The 20,569-nt window shown below is 46.8% G+C and overlaps 1 protein-coding gene across 2 annotated transcripts; it reads right to left on the bottom strand.

Annotated features, from left to right (window-relative positions):
- Positions 1–242: 242 nt before the first annotated feature.
- On the bottom strand, positions 243–20,065 carry LOC309397999 (uncharacterized protein). 2 transcript variants are annotated; one of them, XM_081964473.1, is made up of 4 exons: positions 19,978–20,065; positions 8,769–9,668; positions 4,218–4,335; positions 243–2,297 (listed from the first exon to the last, which is right to left on the bottom strand). In XM_081964473.1, the coding sequence occupies exons 2-4, from the start codon at positions 9,558–9,560 to the stop codon at positions 1,435–1,437; spliced, it is 1,773 nt and encodes a 590-aa protein (XP_081820599.1). In that variant the 5' UTR covers positions 9,561–9,668; positions 19,978–20,065; the 3' UTR covers positions 243–1,434. The 2 variants fall into 2 exon arrangements, with proteins under 2 accessions (XP_081820599.1, XP_081820598.1); XM_081964472.1 differs by lacking the exon at positions 19,978–20,065 and adding an exon at positions 19,533–19,699.
- Positions 20,066–20,569: the final 504 nt, after the last annotated feature.

Raw genomic sequence — 20,569 nt, 5'->3', positions numbered from 1 at the left:
ATATCTACAATAATACGACAATACTGTATATATTTGTAAATAGTATTACAACCTAAATGACTATATAATATAGAATAGTGAACTATAGAAATAGAGCTATGCAAATTTAAATGATATTAATGATACCGATACGGAAATGCTGTAATGAGTGGAAATGTGTATTTTGTTTTTTAATGTTTTTAATACGTTTTAATAAAAATTTAAAAATAAATAAATAAAAATTAGACTTTCCCACACCGAAATCCAATTTAGAAAGACTTTATTAAATTGGGACGAAAGAGATTGTTGAAGAGAAATAAAGCAGGGTGCGGTATAAAAAGATCGATTAAATAAAAGTAGCTTCTACAATGCCTATATGGAATCACTATAAGCCAAGGTCCATTAACTTTGCGTCCAACAGCATGGATCTCCATGTGCGTTAAGCCAAAGATGAGAGAGATAGAGAGATAGAGAGAGAGAGAGAGAAAAATACCTGCTATTACTTTGAGGTAAAGGGGGAGTGGAGGGGAGGAGGAGGAGGAGGGCTGAAAGGAAGGGAGGAACCCTCCCAACCAATCAGAAGCTGGCAAGAATGTGCTGGCTGAACTCTCCTGAAAAAGAGGTGGCTGACTCATCCTCGCCAAAGCAAGAAACCAGAAGGCGGCAGGCAGGCTTGCTCTGGTAGACCTTGATCTGGCATTTCCAACAGGCCTTCCCTTGATGCCAAGTTTATGGCTGCTTTTGGGCCACAGCCAACTGCAGCAACTGCCAGATACATCCATGCTGGACATGTACCATTTTCCTGATAGGGGATTTAGGATGGAACCACACTCAATTCCATCCCATGATCGCAAACCTGCTCTTTTCAGTGTCCATACCTCATTCCCCGTCCCAAAACGCCAGGCCCCCAAATCCATACCCTTGCACGGCTCGGGAGGGGGAAATCGAAACGAGCAGGAGCTCCCCCCACCCCCCCCGCAGTTTCTCTTACAATGATGCGACCGCCGTAGGGACAAGCCTTGGTCGGGACCAGAGCTAGCCAAAATGTTCACACTGAACTGATTATAGCGTACATGCAATCAAAACGTGAGCCGTGCTCTTCGTTACATCGACTCCCTTAAAATAGAATCCATTTTTTTTAAAAAACAAAACTTCTAAGAGGTAAGAAAGGAAAAAAGGAAAAAAAAAAGCCACGATGGCAATAGAGACAATCGGTCCTATTCACCCTTCATACGATCGGTCTACTTCTCCAGATACACATCTCTGCGTTGTTCCAGCTGTCCGTTAAGTGATGCAGCCCTGGAAGTTAACAGAGAAGTTACGACGCGTACCTGGTGGAAAAACGAACAAACACTATCAAGGTGAGAGAAGAGCTTTACACCTTCTCCTCCCAACAAGTCTTTTCATGCACAAGGAGGAGTTTTGGTTTCGGAACGAAGCGCTTCCCACCAGTACTCAGACCATTTGTCTTCGGGCGTGGATTTTTTCATGCTTGTGAAGGTTGGAGCGATGGCCGAAGCATTTGCCGCAGACCATGCAACGGTAGGGAGTCTCCTTTGTGTGGGTCCTCTGGTGCGCAACAAAAGCCGATTTGTCCCGGAAACTTTTAGGACATTCGGGGCATTGGTAGGGTTTTTCTCCCGTATGGATTTTCTCGTGTTGAACCAGCCCGGCGTTCTGAGAAAAACTTTTCCCACACTCCCCGCAGTGATACGGCCTCTCTCCGGTGTGGGATCTTCTGTGTTTCCGAAGAGAAGACGCGTCGCCGAAGCTTTTCCCGCATTCCACACAAACGTACGGTTTTTCTCCCGTGTGGATCCTCTCGTGGACAATGACGTTGGCCCGGTGCCGGAAGCTTTTCCCGCAAACCGAGCAAGGGTAGGGCTTCTCTTCCGTGTGGATCCTCATGTGGACGTGGTAAGCGGAGGTGTTTCGAAAGCTCTTCCCGCAGACGGGGCACTCGTGCGGTTTCTCTCCCGTGTGGATACGCTGATGTCGGATCACGTCGAACTTGTGAGCAAAACTCTGTCCGCAGTCTACACAATGATACGGCTTCTCTCCCGTATGTGTCCTCTGGTGAGCCAAGAGCCCACTTTTCTTGTTAAAGCTCTGTTCGCAGTCCGGGCAAGGAAACGCCTTCTTTGGCACATGGCTCTTTTCGTGGGCGGTCAGTTGTGAGCGCTGGCTGAAGCTCTGCCCACATTTGGAGCAAATGAAGGGTTTCTCTCCTGTGTGGATGCTCTGGTGGGCCACCAGCACGTCTATCCCCGAAAAGCTCTCTCCGCAGTCCCAGCAGGTGTACGGATTCTCCACCGAAGCTGGAAAAGAAACAGATTTGCCTGCTACATTACTCTGGCCACTTTGGGACTGATCTGTGGACATGCCTTTCATAGGATCCTGTTCTGACCCCCCTCCACGCCTGTGAATAAACCAGAACACAGGCTTGGCTGTTTGCCACTATTTAATTACTGAGATAACGAATCCTTTGGCTGAGGGCCCAGACAACTCACGTTCAATAGATTAACTCTGCAGCAACCCAGATAAGTCAAATGAAGCCATGCAGATAGTCCAAACAGACACGGCTAGAATACACAGATAGATTTTCTTAACTACTAATTCGAACGGTTGTTTCCTGCAAATTTCCCCTCCCAACGCCTCACCTATAATCTCTCTTGGGAGGGGCCAATCCACCACCACCTGTGCTTAATCATCTTCTGTGAGTATGCCTACGGAGTTGCTGCTTCCGTTTCTCAGCCCTTCTCAATCTAGCATCAGGAACAAACTCCCTTTGATCCTCCCCACTGCTCCATGCCTCAGGTGCCTCATGGTGGCCAACCAGCCTCTCTGGTCCCTGCTCTGAGTCTGAACCCTGCACAGGGTCCTCCACATCGTCCAGGGCAGACTCATATGGTTTCTCGCTATCTGAGTCCATCAGCAGCTCAACTAGATCCTGCTGGGCCACAACAGGATCCTATCTGAGTCGGTCACCGGGACCATAGGTTTGTTCTTCCACGTTCTTTTGGACTCATGCCAGAGCCTGTTCTTTTGGACTCATGCCGGAGCCCGTTCTTTTGGACTCATGCCGGAGCCCATTCTCAGGGAACTTCTAAATCTCCAAGACACCATCCTGGAGATTGAGAACTTCCCTGAGGATGGGCTCCAGCACAAGTCCGAAAGCTTGGAAGATCAAACCTCTGGTCCCAGTAACCGACTCAAGACTGGATACTGGGACATGCATATTTGCCTTCACACATCTTACGGATCAGGATCCTGGGATGCTGTCAAGGATGAAACTTTGGCAGCTATATGCCACTTTGTTTCAACTGGCTATTACAGTGGTGGTGGGGGGGGGAGGTGTTGCTTTCAAATGGATTAGATGAAGAAACGAAACCTCCACGATTCCGCTGAAGACCATGAGAGCCTGAAACCTTCTCAAGGACACTGTAACAGGTGTGGAGTTGCAGCGGACGGTTCCCATAATAAAGTGAACTTGTTTACGTGGGTGGTTTGGCTGGGGAAATTATTGTTTAATCCTATGTTTGGGAACCTCAGAGTTAGTTTTATCTTAACATTATCATACATTCAATTCAATAAACAGTGATTTTTTTCAGAAACGGAATGAAGCTGTAGTTATATTTGGATTCTCGAGCTGGATATTGACAGGTGCAATCTGCACTGCTCTGCCAGAGAGTATCCAAAATGCCTCAACTCGTCTAGAACTGGGAGGAGGGGGGGGGGGTTCTTCACTTGCCCCAAAGGCTGCCGAAATAAGGAGAGGCGCCTTATAACGTGGCTTTTGCCTTTCCCAGGGAAGCAAGGAGCTTCCTAAGGAAAGACACTGGTTCCAGTCAGACCACTGATAGTGCCAGCCCAAGGCCTTCTTGTAACTGGGCAATGCCAGGATTGTCTCAGAGTACAGGAGCAGCTCTGGAAAAATCTACCCAGCTCAATCCTGGCTTCTTATCAAAACTGAATGCCAACTAAGTGGCAGCTTAAACAGAGGGATGGCATCAAAGGTATTTTAAATGGAAATTGAGTTTCATGATCCTGGAGAAGGGAAGTCAACATTCTTGGAGGTCAAGAGAGGGACTTTTTGTCTGTAACAAAGCAAGCGGAACAGCGACGTCACACTATCATTGGAATGGCTAGGAAGCCTTGGGAAGAATTCTGCCTATTATGCCAGTTTTTTTAACCTTTTCCCTTGCGGCTTTTGGTTTGAAAGGCTGGGAAATCCTTACCCAGTAAAGGGACATCCTCTTCTTTGTTCTCCCTGAACATCGGCCATTCGCTCGACTCCATCGGTGGCCCCACAGATCCATGGAAATCCACAGTTGCCTCTTTGAAGGGCCACAGACCCTGAAAAAGCAGCAAGACCGATCAGCAACAGTAGCGGAAGGAAGGAGCAAGAGGCAAGGAGGATCTGGCTTTTCTTGCCAGCCTACCTGTATGCTCAATCTTCAAATACCATATTTTTCGGCGTATAAGACGCTCAGAAGTATAAGACACACCTAGCTTTGGGGGAGGAAAACAAGAAAAAATCTGCCTCCCAACAATTTGCCTCCTTGCAGCAAACAGCAAGCAGCCCATTTCAGTTTCAGTTTCAGCACAGCCTGATTAGCACAAGCAGCTGATTTTGGGGCCTCCCAACGATCAGCTGTTTCAGGCTGTAGGGATTGCCAGAGCCTATTGCCACCTCTGTGGGTCCCATTTTCGGCCTCCGCATGCCCCATTTTCCACCCATTTCGGGCAGCAGGGATCGGAATGGGCAGAAAACGGGGTGTGCAGAGGCCAAAAATGGGATGCGGAAGCCGAAAATAGGGTGCACAGAGGTGGCAATGGGCAATCCCTGCAGCCTGAAACAGCTGATGGTTGGGAGGCCCATCCAACCGACAATCAGCTGCTTCTTGTGATAATCAGGCTGTGCTGAAGCTGAAACTGAAACAGGCCATTTGCTGTTTGCTGCAAGGAGGCCAAATACAATACAATACAATACAATAGTAGAGTTGGAAGGGACCTTGGAGGTCTTCTAGTCCAACCCCCTGCCTAGGCAGGAAACCCTATACCGTTTCAGACAAATAGCTATCCAACATCTTCTTAAAGACTTCCAGTGTTGGGGCATTCACAACTTCTGGAGGCAAATTGCTGGGAGCCAGAAGCCAAAGATTGGGGGCCAGCAGGTGGCGCGGCTACATTTGATATATAAGACGCACCCATATTTTCTCCCTCTTTGAGGAGGGAAAAAGTGTATCTTATACTCTGAAAAATACAGTACATAATTGGGAAGATACGGCCTTTCCACATGTAGGTAGCCCTTGACTTACAATCACAAGTGGGACCGAAATGTTCAGTTGTTGAGTCACCACGTGACTGGGTCCAATTTTATAACCATCGCTATGACGATTGTAAGTTGAGTCACTGCAATCATTAGCCAAGTCATGCAGTCAGTCATTAAGTGCTTCACCAGGTTTTGCCGTTTTGTCATAAAAAAACGTTGCAAATCATGATCACTTCAGCGTGAATGCTGCAACTTGTCGTAAATGCGAACTGCCAAATGTCCGAATTGCGATCGTATGGTAGTACGGAGAGAACGATGGTGATGAATTTCACCTGAGGTCATAACTCACTTTTTTGGAAGGATGCTGTTAATTCAAAGCATTGTTAGTCAAGGGCTACTTGTACATCAGGTAACACCTGTGTACCTCGGACACTGTGTTTATTGAACTCCCTAGTCTATAATATTGGTATAGGCAGTGCTTGACTTACAACCATTCATACAGCGAACGTTCAAAGTTACAACGGCACTGAAAAAAAGTGACGGATGACCGATTTTGACATTTACGACTGTTGCAGCATCCCCAGGGTCACATGATCAAAATTCACCCAGACGGTTGCACTGTCCCAGGGTCACCCAATCACCTTTTGAGACCTTCTGACAAGCAAAGTCCACGGGGAAGCCGGATTTCCTTAACAACTTCATTACTAATTTAATAACTCTCTCGATTCACTTGAGAACCAAGGCAAGGAAGTTCGTAAAATGGTGGCAAACTCACTTAACTCTCACTTAATGAGAGAGATTTTGGGTTCAATTGTGGTCATTAAGTCAAGGACCACCTGTATTGTCTAGGGCCTTGATGGCGAACCTATGGCATGTGTGCCGAAGTTGATACGCAGAGCTCTCTTTGTGGGCATCCCCGCCGTCGCCAGCTGCCCTTCTGATTTTTGGTGTGCTGACCAGCTGGTCTTCGCAGTTGCTGAAAATGACCTGAAACGGCCCAAAAAATAGCCAAAAAGAGCCAAAAAACAGGCCGTTTCTAGGAGCCTGGGGAGGGCGAAAACAGCTTCCCCCCGCCTCACTGGAGGCCCTCCAAAGGCTTCAGGAGCCTCAAGGAGGGCCTTGAAGACTCCGGAGGGCGAAAAACGGCCCTATGGGCAACACTGAAGTTGGGGAACGGTGACTTCCGGTTTGGCCACAGGGCCGTTTTTTGCCCTACGGAGACTTCAGGGAAGCGAAAAACGGCCTTAAAAGAAGGCCGAAGTCAGCTGACTGACGCCTCGCGTGCCCTAACAAATGGCTCCGCATGCCACCTGTGGCACGCATGCCATAGGTTCCGCCATCACGGGTCTAGGGTCTCTGTGGCTGAATTTGTAAAAGGACTCCCCAGTGGTAGCTAAACTCCAAGAAGTCTCAGTTAGCACAACCCGGGTTTAAGGCTGTAGTTGAGGAACATCTGGATAGCATTCAATTACCCTTCTTTTCAGATATTGGGCAAGGGCTGACTGCTGACCTCTGATGTGTAAAACCAGCATTCTACAGCTGTACAAGTAGTCCTCGACTTTCATCGGTTCGTTTAGTGACCATTCGAAGTTAGCACTGAAAAAAGTGACTTACGACCATTTTTCGCACTCATGGCCGTTGCGGCATCCCCGTGGTCAGGTGACCAAAATTCAGACTTTGCCAACTGACTCTTATTTACGTCCTGGCGTGACGTGATCTCTTTTTTGTGACTTTCCTGACAAGCAAAGTCCGTGGGGAAGCCAGATTCACTTAACATCCATGAGACGAACGTAACCCCTGCGATTCCTTTAACAACCATGGCAAGAAAAGGTTGTAAAACAGGGCAAAAATCCACTTAGCAAATGTTTCACTTAGCCACAGAAACGTTGGGCTCCATTGTTGGTCGTACGTTGAGGACTACCGGTACTTTTTTTTTTTTAATGCCTGCTCATTCCCCGATTTAAATTCTGCCGTTTGAAACATTCAACGCTGGGGGTTCCCTCCTGATTTCTTTGAAGGAAGCCTTCAAAACTCGGCTATTCATGGTCTTGAATTTAGTGGTATCTTTTCTGGCTCGCCTTTGCATTAATCTTCCATTCCTGCAATTCCAAACGAATTCCAAACATTCTGGAGAGAGAGGGAGCGGGCCTTCCCGACTGAGGGGGATGCAAACATTTTCAGCCTCTGTGCCTGTCTGGGAATTTCAAAGCATGGCACAAAATGGCTGCTGAGGTAAGGTCTTTTCCTAGTCTCACAATGGCAGCCGAAAGGCCCAGGAAGTTTAACAGCCGTTAAATACCGTATTTTTCGGACTATAAGACGCACTGGTGCATGAGACGGACCAAGATTTCGAAGAGGTAAGTAAGAAAAAAAAAAAGTTTTTGCCTTCCCTCAACCTCCAGCAGCACAAAAATGCCCCCGCCTGCCGAATGCTGCTGGGAGCTGAGGGAAGGCAAAAAACGCCTCAGTTTTTGTGAAAAACAACCCTTTTTTTGCAAAAATGGGGGCGTTTTTGCCTTGCCCCAGCCCTGCTGAAGCCTGCAGAGGACTGCTGGGGGGGTGAGGAAAGGCAAAAAAGCATCCGTTTTTGTGAAAAATGGCCCGTTTTTCTGCAAAAATCGGATCCGGGTGCAGGGCTTCAGGAAGCCAAAAATGGCTGTATTCGGTGTATAAGATGCACCAACAGTTCCATGCTCTTTTAGTGGGGAAAAAGGTGAGTCTTATACTCTGAAAAATGCGGTAGTCAGAGATGACTGTTTCTAATCCTTCTTCTTCTTCTTCTTCTTCTCCTCCTCCTCCTTTTTTTTTTTTTCAAATGGACATACACATTTCAAAAGTGAACACTTAGGCATAGGGGAACACGGAAAACAGTTTGGAAGAAGGCACAAGGAATTGGCAATTAACTCATATTGATGACGGTTGTGGAATCGCGCAATCCCCTTTGGCGACCTTCCGACAAGCGGAGTCAATGGGGAAGCCAGATTCGCTTATAGCAACCGTGTTACAAACTTAACAAGTGCAGTCATTCGCTTAACAACCGTGGCGGGAAAGGTTGTGAAGTGGGGCAAAGCTCACTTCACAAATGTGTCGCTTAGCAACAGAAATTTTGCGCTCAACTGTGGTCGTAAGTCGAAGACTACCATGATAAAAAAAAACAATTAGCTTTGCCCGGAGGGACAGGAAGGGGGTGAGGAACACACTCAAAAAGCCTGGCTGGGGAATTCTGGGAGTTGAAGTCCACAAGTCTTAAAGTTCCCAAGTTTGGACACCCCTGTCTTAGAAGAAGAGAAATTCTGTTCAATTATCCAGATTTTGTTATGATATTTAGACTAGATCTCTGTTTCTCAATCTTCGCAACGGGAAGGCGAGAAGTCCACTCGCCTTCACGTTGCCAAAGTTGTAAATGTTGCGGTAACCTGCTGCTTCTCCCCAACTAAAGTTTGGTGGCCAAGCTTGCTGTCGCTTGCCCAGCCTCAGTTTCCAGAGCTCATCCTTTCCAACCCTCTTTTCTCACCTGCCGTTCCCGCCGCTCCGTCCCAGGCTGACGTCCCAGGAAATCCTCAGCCAGGCTAACGGCTTGAAAGCAAGTCTCCGGATGCCCGGCTCGAACCCAATTTTGCATTTCTTCGGGCAAAATGGACAGGAACTGCTCCAAGATCACCAGCTCCAGGATCTGGCTTTTGGAACGCCGCTCCGGTTGTAGCCAGCGGTGGCAGAGCTTCCAGAGCATGCCGCAGACTTCGCGGGGACCCTCGGCATCCTGGTAGCAGAACTGCCGGAAACACTGGCGTTCAATGTCCAGGCTGGCGCCGGTCACCTCCAGGCCCTCCTCCCCCACCTCTATGAACTCCGTTTTGTCTTTCGCGCAGGCGCTGTTGACTAACGGCCGGGGTCCTTCGCTAATGCGCAAAAGGGGCTGGATTATCCTGTTCCGCTGGCGATGCGTCCCCAGGTCGGAGGTCTCCTCCAGGGAAGAGAGTTCGGCCTCCGAATGGATGCTTCCTTCTGCCTTCAGCAGCTGCTCATTCCTCGGCTCAGTTGTCGGTGACTGTTTGCCCATTATAAATTTCTCTTCTTCCACTTCCAAGCAACAGTCTTCAGGATTGGCCTTCGGCTCCCGCTTAACGGCTTCCGCCATTCCTTTCTCCCCGGATTCCTTGGCTCTCTCCGAGGGGATCCTCAGAGGCCTTTCCACCACTTCCTTCTCAGGTGCGGCTTCTTCATGGACCTCGACTTTCCTCCCGTCCTCCATATCGGCATCCAGCTGGAGACCCAAGCTGGCTGGGTTTCTGCGTTCTCCTGCCATTGTCGTTTCTTAATGCCAAGCTTGGGAATGGGACCTGGGGAACCCTCCTTTCTCGGGGGATGGTGGAGCAGGAATTGTGAGATGGGTTAACAAGGAAGCGTTTTCGGCCTGGAATTAAAACAAGAAAAAAAAAAATCCAATGCTCTAATCAATAAAGTAGAATATTTATAACTCAGAGTTGACATGAGCAAGATCCTTGGTGCTCTCTGAGCTTGCTTGTTTTCTTGCTGATGTCTCAATACCCAAACTAGGCAACAGCATCAGTGCTAGTAAGGAGTGCTGTTTGCTTGACAGTTTATATTTTGGGGTCTTGCCTGTCTGTGTGGGTGGGGGAGATCTTAAGAGATTCTTTGGTTGAGCTGTTTGGCACCCCAGCAAATCGGCCATCGATAGACACATAGAGATTAACAACATCTACAGACTATGCCACCTTTTTTGGCTCGCGTGCCACAAGTGGGGGGAGCGCATGGGGGGGTTTGTGTGCGGACATGCTGCACCCATAATGCAATGCGCGACCCCCCTCAGTGCGCATGCGCACACTACAGGCGCGACCCCCCATTTTTACATGCTTTTTTCGCCCTCCCCAGGCTCCAGAGGCTTTATAGGAGCCAGGGGAGGGCAAAAAGAGCCTCCCCCGCCCCCCCGGAGGCTTCAGGGACCGTCCGGAGGCTTCCCTAAAGCCTTCGGAACGCTTAAAACGACCCTCCAAGCAAACCGGAAGTGACTTCCAGTTTGCTCGGAGGGTCGTTTTGACTGCTCCAGAGGCTTCAGGGAAGCCTCCGGAGGGCGTCCAGGGAGGTGGGGGAGGCTGTTTTCGCCCTCCCCAGGCTCCTATAAAGCCTCTGGAGCCTGGGGAGGGCGAAAAAAGCATGTAAAAATGGGGGGGAGCACCTGTAGTGCGCACATGCGCACTGGAGGGTCACGCATTGCATTATGGGTGCAGCACGCCCGCACACGCCCCCCCTGCGCTCCCCCCACTTATGGCACAGGAGCTAAAAAAGGTTCGCCATCGCTGCCCTAGCCAAACAAATGGGACAAAACATGGTTTAATGTTCAATATATTTCTGCTAGTGGATTGTCGTAAACCAGCCTAGAGAAGAAACAATTAAAACTGGAGTAACCTTTCAGGATCTGCAACTTAAAAGATTTGACTAAACTGTTTTGTTCCAATCCGAGATCTCCCGATTTGACTACTACTCGTATCATTCCAATAATCATAACATTATATATATATATATATATGAGTCATACAAACCAAAGCCAATTACAGAGATATCCCTTTGTTTACCCAAAGTTTTTGTTAATTAGGCTGATAAACAGAGGAGGAAGACTTTGAGGAGGTACCCATGGGATTACTTTTCTGATACGTGTGTACATATCTGCCTTTGCTTCTCCCTCATCGCTAAATGTCTATGGGGATTCTCAGTCATCCAGGATACGGTTGTCCCAAAGGTGCTTTTTTCAAGAGGCAAGTGGACTTTCTGGGTTTGCTTATTTTTTAAAGATGTTTCACTTCTCATCCAAGAAGCTTCTTCAATTCTGGCTGGATGGTGGGGGATGGAAGGATTCATATTCCTCACAGACAACTGATCCTTCCATCCCCCACCATCCAGCCAGAGTTGAAGAAGTTTCTTGGATGAGAAGCGAAACGTCTTCAAAGAAAAACCAGAAAGGCCAGTTGCCTCTTGAAAAAGCATCTTTGGGACTCTTCCCCCATCCTTTTCCAGACAGACTGTAATTCCTTTTTTTAAAAAAAAAAGAACAAGTGGGTTATTGTTCAAACTCTGTGAAAATCTAGGAAAGGAAGTATTTTGTGAAACCCTGGCCTGGTGATGTCAGGTTGTAAGTAACTATTTCATCGCATAGGAAATATTTGAAATAAATATAACAGGAAATGTTCACAAACTGGACCAATGGATCATTGTACAGGTAGTCCTCGACTTACTACAGCTTGTTTAGTGTCCATTCAAAGTTACAGAAGTGAGATTAAATGAAGGTCACAAAAGGTGATCGAGTGACCCCAGGACCCCGCAACCGTTGTGAATATGAGCCATTTGCCCAACTTTGATCGAGAGACAGAGACAGAGACAGAGAGAGACAGAGAGAGAGAGACACAGAGAGAGAGAGAGACAGAGAGACAGAGAGAGAGAGAGACAAAGAGAGAGAGAGTCAGTCCTGCAAAACTTGGCAGTTGTGTGACAAGACTAAAGACAGACCTCGACTCACATCACCAAAATTAATGTTGCCAAGTAAAACATTTTTAAGTGAGTTTGTTCCATTTTACGACTTTTCTTGCTGCAGTTAAGTGAATCGTTGCATGTGTTAAGTTAGTCACACGGTTACGATTGTGATCTGGCTTCCCCGTTGACTTGGCTGGCCAGAAAGTTGCAAAAGCAGATCGCGTGATCTCGGGAGACAGCAACAGTCGTAAATATGATCCACGGAATTATGATCACGTGACCAAGGGGATGTGGCAATGATTGTTAAGTGGGAAAAGCAGGCACAAGTCAACCTTTCTCAGTTCCGTTGCAACTTTGAACGGTCACTAAATGAACTGTTGTAAGTCGAGGACTTCCTGTACTGGAGCAGCTGGTGCAGAAATCAGATTGCCGACCCGATCTGTTGGTTTTATGCACCTGCAAATGGCAGAGAGGTTGAACAGATCTTTGGGAAGGAAAGAGTGAAGATTTTGTAAAAAAGAGAAACTGGAATTTCTAGAAGGCCAGGTTACCCACCAAAACTGGCCAAGGAAAAGGAGAGACACAGAGAAAGACAGAGAAACAGAGTGAGAGACAGAGAGAAAGAGAGAGAGGCAGAGAGAGAGAGAGAGAGAGAGGCAGAGAGAGAGGCAGAGAGAGAGAGAGAGAGAAACAGAAACAGAGAGAGACAGAGAGAAAGAGACAGAAAGAGAGAGAGGCAGAGAGAGGGAGACAGAGAGAGAGAGAGAGAGAGGCAGAGAGGCAGAGAAAGACAGAGAGAGGCAGAGAGAGAGAGGCAGAGAGAGACAGAGAGGCAGAGAGAGAGAAACACAGAGAGACAGAGAGAGACAAAGAGAAACAGAGAGACAGAGAAACAGAGAGACAGAGAGAGAGACGGGGAGGGAGAGAGACAGAGAGTGATAGACAAAGAGAGAGAGAGAGACAGAGAAACAAAGAGATAGAGAGAAAGAGAGAGAGACAGAGAAAGAGACAGAAAAACAGATACAGAGAGACAGAGAGAAAGAGAGAGAGACTGAGAAACAGAGAGAGAAAGACAGAGAGAGACAGAGAGACAGACAAAGAGAGAGAGACAGAGAAACACAGAGACAGAGAGAGACAGAGAAACACAGAGAGAGACAGAGACAGAGAGGGGGAGAGAGACAGAGAAACAGAGAATGAGAAAGAGAGAGAGAAACAGAGAGAGAGAGAGAACGAGAAAGAGAGAGACAGAGAAACAGAGAGAGAAAGAGAGAGAGAGAGACAGAGAAAGAGAGACAGAGAGAAAGACAGAGAGACAGAGACAGAGAGGGAGAGAGACAGAGAGAGAGAAACATAGAGACAGAGACAGAGAGAAAGAGAGAGAATGAGAATGAGAAAGAGAGACAGAAGCAGAGAGACAGAGAAAATAAAAGAGAGAAAGAGGGGGGGCAGATTGATGAGACAACGGCAGCTGTCACCCATAGATCAAATTTCCTGACTGGCTACCAGGCTTAGCTGTTGGGAGTGGGTGGAGAAACAAATGTGTAGAGAGAAAACACAGGTAGTCCTCGACTTACAACAGTTCATTTAGTGACCATTCAAAGCTACGGCACTGGGAAAAAAGACTTATGACCATTTTTCACACTTGCGACTGTTGCAGCACCATGGTCATGTGATCAAAAGTCAGAGGCTTGGCAACTGACTCTTATTTATGACTCAGGGTCATGTGAATCCCCCTTTGCAACCTTCCGACAAGCAAAGTCAATGGGGAAAGCCAGATTCACTTCACAAACGTGTTACTCTCTTAACAACTTCAGGGATTCACTTCACAAATGTGCCAAGAAAGGTCGTGAAATGGGGCAAAACTCATGTAAGAAATGCCTCACTTAACAACAAAAATTTTGGGCTCCATTGTGGTCGTAAGTCGCGGACTGTCTGAGTTTGGAGATGCCAGTCCGACTCCCTGCAATGGGCAGGGGAACCCATGAAATTTACCTCACGAGGCGGCTGTCCGATCTCTTCTTTTGAAAAGATGAAGCATTTACAACCTCTACAGACGAGACCGTCCCGACGTTGAACAGATTCACCAGAAAGATGGTTCTGTTCTGACTGAGGCTTCCCGAGAGCATGAAACAGACTCCTTGTCCCGACAAAACCCCTTGTATTAATTTATTGTGAATTCTGCTCATTCACATCCAGCAAAGTCTTTCAAGGAGGATTTACAGTCACAGACCTTATCTGGTCTGAAGAGCTAACAAACCGATATCTGCAAAACTCGGCAAGGAGTCTCAGAGAGTCACGAACCAATAAAGCAAACTAATTGTCTCCTGCAAACTCCACTCCCCTTTCTCCCCTCTTTTATTTCCTCTGGGAGGGGCCATTCATTGTCCACCTGTGGCCTTACTCCCAAGTCAACCCCTGTTCTTTAGCTGTTCCCTTCGTCTGGCAACTCTGCGCCTGCGCACACTGGGAACAGGCTCCAGCTGTTGGTCTGCCTCACTGATGTCTGATTCCGAAGGCAGCTGATAACTGGCATACGGCTCTGGCCCCGTCTCTGCCTCCGACACAGAGCCCCCATCAGAGCCTTCCCCAGACTCCAAAGACTGGCCCATCTTCCTCCCCAACCCTCCCCACTGTCCGAATCCGCTGCCAGACTCTTCTATTTAGATCAAATGTACATAAACTGCAGCTTACTTCGGCTATTTCAGATTCTGTAGGTAGCCCTCGATTTATGATGGGTTGCTTAGCAACCACTCAAAATTCCAAAATAATTCCAAAAAAAAGCTTCCTTCGACCCAGATTTGAAGTTCCGATATCCGTCCTCTCCAACTCTACAGTAATGTGACATAGCATTTGGGGGCACATTTAAGTGTGGGTGGCATCAGCGGTCCAAAGTTACGACATCACTGAAAAAAAAGTTACCTGTGACCATTTTTCACACTTACGACCTTTGCAGCATCCCCAGGGTCAGAGGATCAAAATTCAGGGGCTTGGCAACTGACTCGTGTTTATGACCGTTGCAGCGTCCTGGGGTCATGTGATCCCCTTTTGAGAACCTTCTGGCAAGCCAGGTCAATGGGGAAGCCTGATTCGTCTGCGCTACTTAACTTAAGCGCAGGGATTCACTTAAAACTGGGAACAAGACTGTTTGTATAATGAGGTAAAAGTCACTTAACACCACTCTTTCGCAGCAATAGCTATTTGGGGCTCAATTGTGGTCGTAAGTCAAGGACCACCTCTATCCATCTATTCACAAAGCGAAGTCATGCTAAATTTAGGAGCCGGCCTCATTTTCAGCCATTCAATATTTTCCTTTATTGATCCTTTAGTGCAGAACTGATTGTCTTCCCTCTCTGGAACTGAATAAGCCAGTGATGGCTAACCGAAATCTCATGCATGCACACACGCAACGTGTGCCTCCACCCACAATGCAATGTGACCCCCGCGCATGCATGCACAACTCCCCATTCCCCCTGCGCATGTGGTGGCCCCCCTTTGACACCCCCATGCATGGGCTGCAACCACTCCGCGCCCCATTTTGGGCCTAGCAGGCCTCCCTGAAGCCTCCTGGGACCAAAAACAAGCCATGGGGGGAGGGGGGCGCTGCACCCCCCCTGTGCCCCCCACGCATGCGCATCTCCTGCAAGCGCAGCAGAGACCTAAAAATCAGCTGGCTGGCATGCTACAGCTCAGCTTGGCAATGACTCGCATGCCCGCGGATGGGTCAGTGCCATGCATGCCACAGGTTTGCCATCACGGATATAGGCCATGTTGCCTTGCAATAAAATTAAGGATTTTCCAAAATTATGTGTTCTACTCAACCATTTTTTAAAAAAATGGAAAACCAGGTTAGATTATCTCCAGGGATTCTTTTACTTAAACCATTTCTGAATTGAGGGTCAGAAAATTATTCTAAATCATCCTGACCCTATTTTCTCAGGTTACAAAGCAGGAAGGGAAAAACAAAGCAGGTCTGTAATATTATTATCTTGGCTGAAATAGCAGCTTCTTAAAACAGTTAATTTACTTCATCAAGAACTACCGTATTTAACCTGGGTTCCTAAACTGTTTCTTTCAGCATGTACACTAAGAACTGATAGCCAACTTTTCTGTTGTTGTTTCCATTTCCGTTTTCTATCTTCCCTCTTAAATGCTAATCCTTAAAGCTTAATTTTAAGATCAAAGATTACGTTTTAAGCCTTTCCGTTGATAGTAACTGATTTTTATAAACCATTCCAGCAGCCACTGTTTGCTAAAGAATTAAGAATATAGCTTCAAGCAAAAAACAATAATTTTTTAACCAGGATAATTAGGGTGCCATCCCTTAATTCATATCTCCGAGATAGTTCTGTTGAATGAAATGTTGTTCAACATTATCTAGAAGGATATATCCGACAAGAATATTGCTCAGCTTCCTTTTCACTCCAAAATTGTGCATTTACTGTAAATTCAGAAGTTTTCCTCCCTACATGAAAAGCTTTAACGAGCTTTGGAAATGAAAAGGCTCCAAGTTGCTCAATTCTGTAATATGAAGTCTAATAAATGTAGAATCTTATTTCTCTCCAGCACAAGGTGTTATATTATATAGCTACGCTATTTATGTTTTAGATTGTTCACTTTTAGGTCTTATGTGTACGAATAGGGTGCATGGTTTATTTTGACATTTGAGTGGCAATCAAGCTTTTTAGACACGCAATCTTATTTGTTATAATAAGCAATGTTACATTTATAAACCATGCAGTTTGACATTAGACATTATCGATTTTTCCATTCTTTTGCTTCTAGATTTTTCCACTCTACACATAAATGATCAAATCTGTGCTCCAAAACAACAGAGAATCAGGAATTATACTCACATAAAAAGATGCTGTTAAAAGAAGGCTTTCTTTTAAAAATATCAATCAAAATGAGATCAAATTAACTTCTGCCCTTTCTCTGGTATATCTTTCTTTCCACTGAAATAAAAACTGGTTTGCCTTCTCGCTTACAGTTTAGAAGGGAGCTGAAAAGATTATCTTTTTAACCAGGCCTTCTGCTGCTGGCTTTTAATGACAGATTTTTATTAACATGTTTGTAAATTGCCCACAGCTAGTAGGATTATGAGTGTGTTAAAAACCAGCTAAAACTGTGTGAAATAATTAAAATTCACTGCAGGATATTATTTTTTAAAAAAAACCTTATAAAATCCACTGTAGAGCAATATCTTTTTTAAAGGCAAATCAAAATGACACAATCTGAAATTATCCTGAACGTTTCATCAGAGATGGACTGAATAAATCCAGGATTAAAAAGCAGCAAATATTGTACCTCTGAAAAGAACAGCATTTTTTTTTTAAAAAGAAGAAAATTCCTGGTTCTGCTTTTAAGTTTGATTGTCACAGTGACAGAAGCAATGCTTATCCCTGTAATACAAAATTATTCAGAAAATTAAGTTAACTTCATATCCCGACTGCTGGGGCATTTTAGTTTAGGAAAATATAGTATTAGGATTGAGTTATGAATGAAAGGTTTTCATCAGGTGAAGAAACAAAGTATTTTCTCCTAATTGAGAATAAAAAAATCCATTCAGAACAGACCAGAGTGAGCCTCTATGGAACAATGAAGATACATGATTCCTCCCCAAGTTTTACATAGTTTTCTCTCTCAGATGGATTTTAAAACAGTTAATATTCTGTTTCCAAATACATGAAGTACTGATCTGAATTAGGAGCCCCTTTCAAATGCTATTTATTAAAATATTGCTTTGATTTTCTAAGAATGACTTTATACTAGCTGTAACCCATCTCAAAATAGCATTAATATGAAACGGCGAAATAAAAACACAACAACAACAAAATATTGGCTCTTCATATAACGTATCTTTAAAGCAAAAATATCTGGTTTATGACCACATATGGCAGTTTCTCAAAAGCCTCTGCCTGGGCAGCTGTCAGAAAAAAATATGGTGAAAAGACCAACGGTGCAGTTAGACAATCAGAGAGATTTAAGGGTATCCCTTCTTCTTATGCTTTTTTGATGGCAATGCATGCTTACTCCAAAACGTAGAAAGTTGCAACACATACAATATTCTCGAGCTCTTCTAGCTAGTCCACTATTTACGGCCACAATTACAACCACCACTGAGCCCAAAATTACTGTCGCTAAGCGTGACGTTTGTTAAGTGAGTTTTGCCCCATTTTACAACCTTGTTTGTCACAGTTGTCAAGCAAAACACTGCAGTTGTTAAATTAGCAACACGGTTGTTAAGTGAATCCAGCTTTCCCATTGACTCGGCCTGTCAGAAGTTCGCAAAAAGGGGAATCCCGTGACCCCCGGGGGACACTCCAACTGTCATAAATATGAGTCAGTTGCCAAGCGCCTGAATTTTGAGTCCACGATCGCGGAGAGGCTACAATGTTAAGCGCGACAGTCACAAGTCCATTTTTTTCAGTGGCATTGTAACCCCGAACGACGAAGTCGAGGACCACCTGTCATTAAGTTAGATCAGTACTTTAAGGTAATATATATAAACTGTCTCCGTCACATTTGTGCTAGTCGTTCCCGACTCTAGGGGGTGGTGCTCATCTCGGTTTCAAAGCTGAAGAGCCAGTGCTGTCCGGAGACGTCTCCATGGTCATGTGGCCAGCATGACTAAATGCCAAAGACGCACGGAACGCTGTTCCCTTCCCACCAAAGGTGGTCCCTATTTTTTCTACTTGCATTTTTACACGCTTTTGAACTGCTAGGTTGGCAGAAGCTGGGACAAGTAACGGGAGCTCAGTCCGTTACGCTGCGCTAGGGATTCAAACCGCCAAAATGCCGACTATTCTGATCGACAAGCTCAGTGTCTTAGCCACTGAGCCACCGCATCCCTTGACTCACTACAGTTATTAAATTAGCAACACTGTTGTTACGTGAATCCGGCTTCCCCATTGACTCGGCTTGTCAGAAGTTTGCAAAAAGGGGAATCCCATGAACCCGAGGGACATAGCCGCGGTCACAAATATGAGTCAGTTGTCAAGCGTCTGAATTTTGATTCCACGATCCCGGAGAGGCTACAATGGTCGCGACAAGTGTGACGATCACAAGTCCCTTTCCACCACCACCCCACCACCCCGGTGTGGTTGTAACTCTGAACGGCCTGTTGTTAAGTCGAGGACCAACTTAGATCAGTACCTTAAAATAATATATTATAGATAATGGACAAAAAATAAATAATTATCAATAACAGCCTTCTCCTCCTCCTTTGGCTGGCCTTTCTAAAGCAGTGGTGGGACCCACCGTCCCCACCTAGAGTCCCCCAAGTGGCATCGGGACTACAAACCCCAGCATTCCCAGCCCACATGAAACCCTGGGATACGCCTCCTCCGACCTCTCTGGAAGGGATCCGGCTGGGGAAGGGGGATGCTCGGGGACCGTTATGGCTGGGAAGGGAAGAAGGGGAGGTGGCTGCGGCTTCTTCCCCTGCTTTTGGCATAATCAACCCCGGGTGTTGTTTCCCCCCCCCCCCATTTCTTTTTGCAGGGACTGAGCTTGCAAGGGGGCTGCATTGGGGGCGATCGGAGACATCCCCCCCATCCAGCCCAGGGTCTTTGGGGGCTTCCCTCCAGCAGCCGCATCGGGGTGGCTGGAAGAGGCCGACCCGGGCAGCAGGGAGGAGTAAATCGGGGGCCCGTCCTGGCTCCACGTGGAGTCTGCCCTGCTGGGGGCCACCACAGATCCCCCCCTCTTCCTCCTCCTCCTCCTCCCGGCTGCCTTCAATGGGAGGGGGCTGCTGCTGATCTGGGCTGCCCTGCCGGAGGCCTCCGAGACTCACCGGCCTCTTCCGCCCGCAGGAGCCGCACAATCCCGACTCGGCCTCGGAGGAAGGGAAGCGCCGTTTTCGAGCGCCTTGGCAGCCGTGGAGGCGGGGAGGGGGGAGAGCGAGAGAGACGACAGACACCCCAGAGCGGAGGGTGCAGGGGGGAGGGGGGAGGATGCAAAAAAAAAGAAAAGAACGCGTGGACGTCACATCCGGTCTGGGTCTCTCCGTTTTTTCTTTTCCTCCTCCTTCTTCTCCTGACGAGACGCTCTAGCCCCCCCCCCGAAGATTCTCGGTGATTAGGGGGAAACTCGGCTGCGGGAGGCTTTCTAGCCGCCCGGCGGTCAGTACAAGTTAAAGACAGCCGGGGTGAGGAGGCCCGCCTGGCTCCGCCGCGGAGGAGAAGAGGGCTAGAGCGGTCTTTTCTATGCTCTGGGGGGAGAATTAACCCTTCACTTACCAGTTCGCTGAGTGACATGCCATCTCCCTTTTCTTTCCATATGCCAGGAGGGGTCTCAAACCTTGGCAACTTGAAGACTTTGCTGGCTGAGGAACTCTGGGAGTTGAAGTCCACAAGTCTTCAATTTGCTTTTGCAAGCACGGGCAATAATTGGAGGGGTTTTTTTATGGGGGGGGGAATAACATTTGAACTAACATTTGAAGAAAAGCTAAACTCAAAATTCTGAAAAGCACATTTCTGTCATTCCCCACTCTTGAATTACTCTAGATTACATTCTAAGATTACATTCAAATCCCTAGTACAAGTCTCCTGCGTGAGCAGGGGTTGGGCTAGATGACCTCCAAGGTCCCTTCCAACTCTGTTACTGTTCTCCCAAAGGAGCTTTTTTTTTCAAGAAGCAGCTGGACTTTCTTTGTTTTTAATACAATGCAATACAATACAATAGCAGAGTTGGAAGGGACCTTGGAGGTCTTCTAGTCCAGCCTCCTACCTAGGCAGGAAACCCTACACCGTTTCAGACAAATGGCTATCCAAGATCTTCTTAAAGACTTCCAGTGTTGGGGCATTCACAACTTCTGGAGGCAAGCTGTTC

Source organism: Natrix helvetica, assembly GCF_964273705.1.
Source record: "Natrix helvetica genome assembly, chromosome: 1".
Classification (NCBI taxonomy): Eukaryota; Metazoa; Chordata; class Lepidosauria; order Squamata; family Natricidae; genus Natrix; species Natrix helvetica.
The sequence above is the reverse complement of the archived record's forward strand: the minus strand, read 5'-3'. Positions and strand labels throughout refer to the sequence as shown.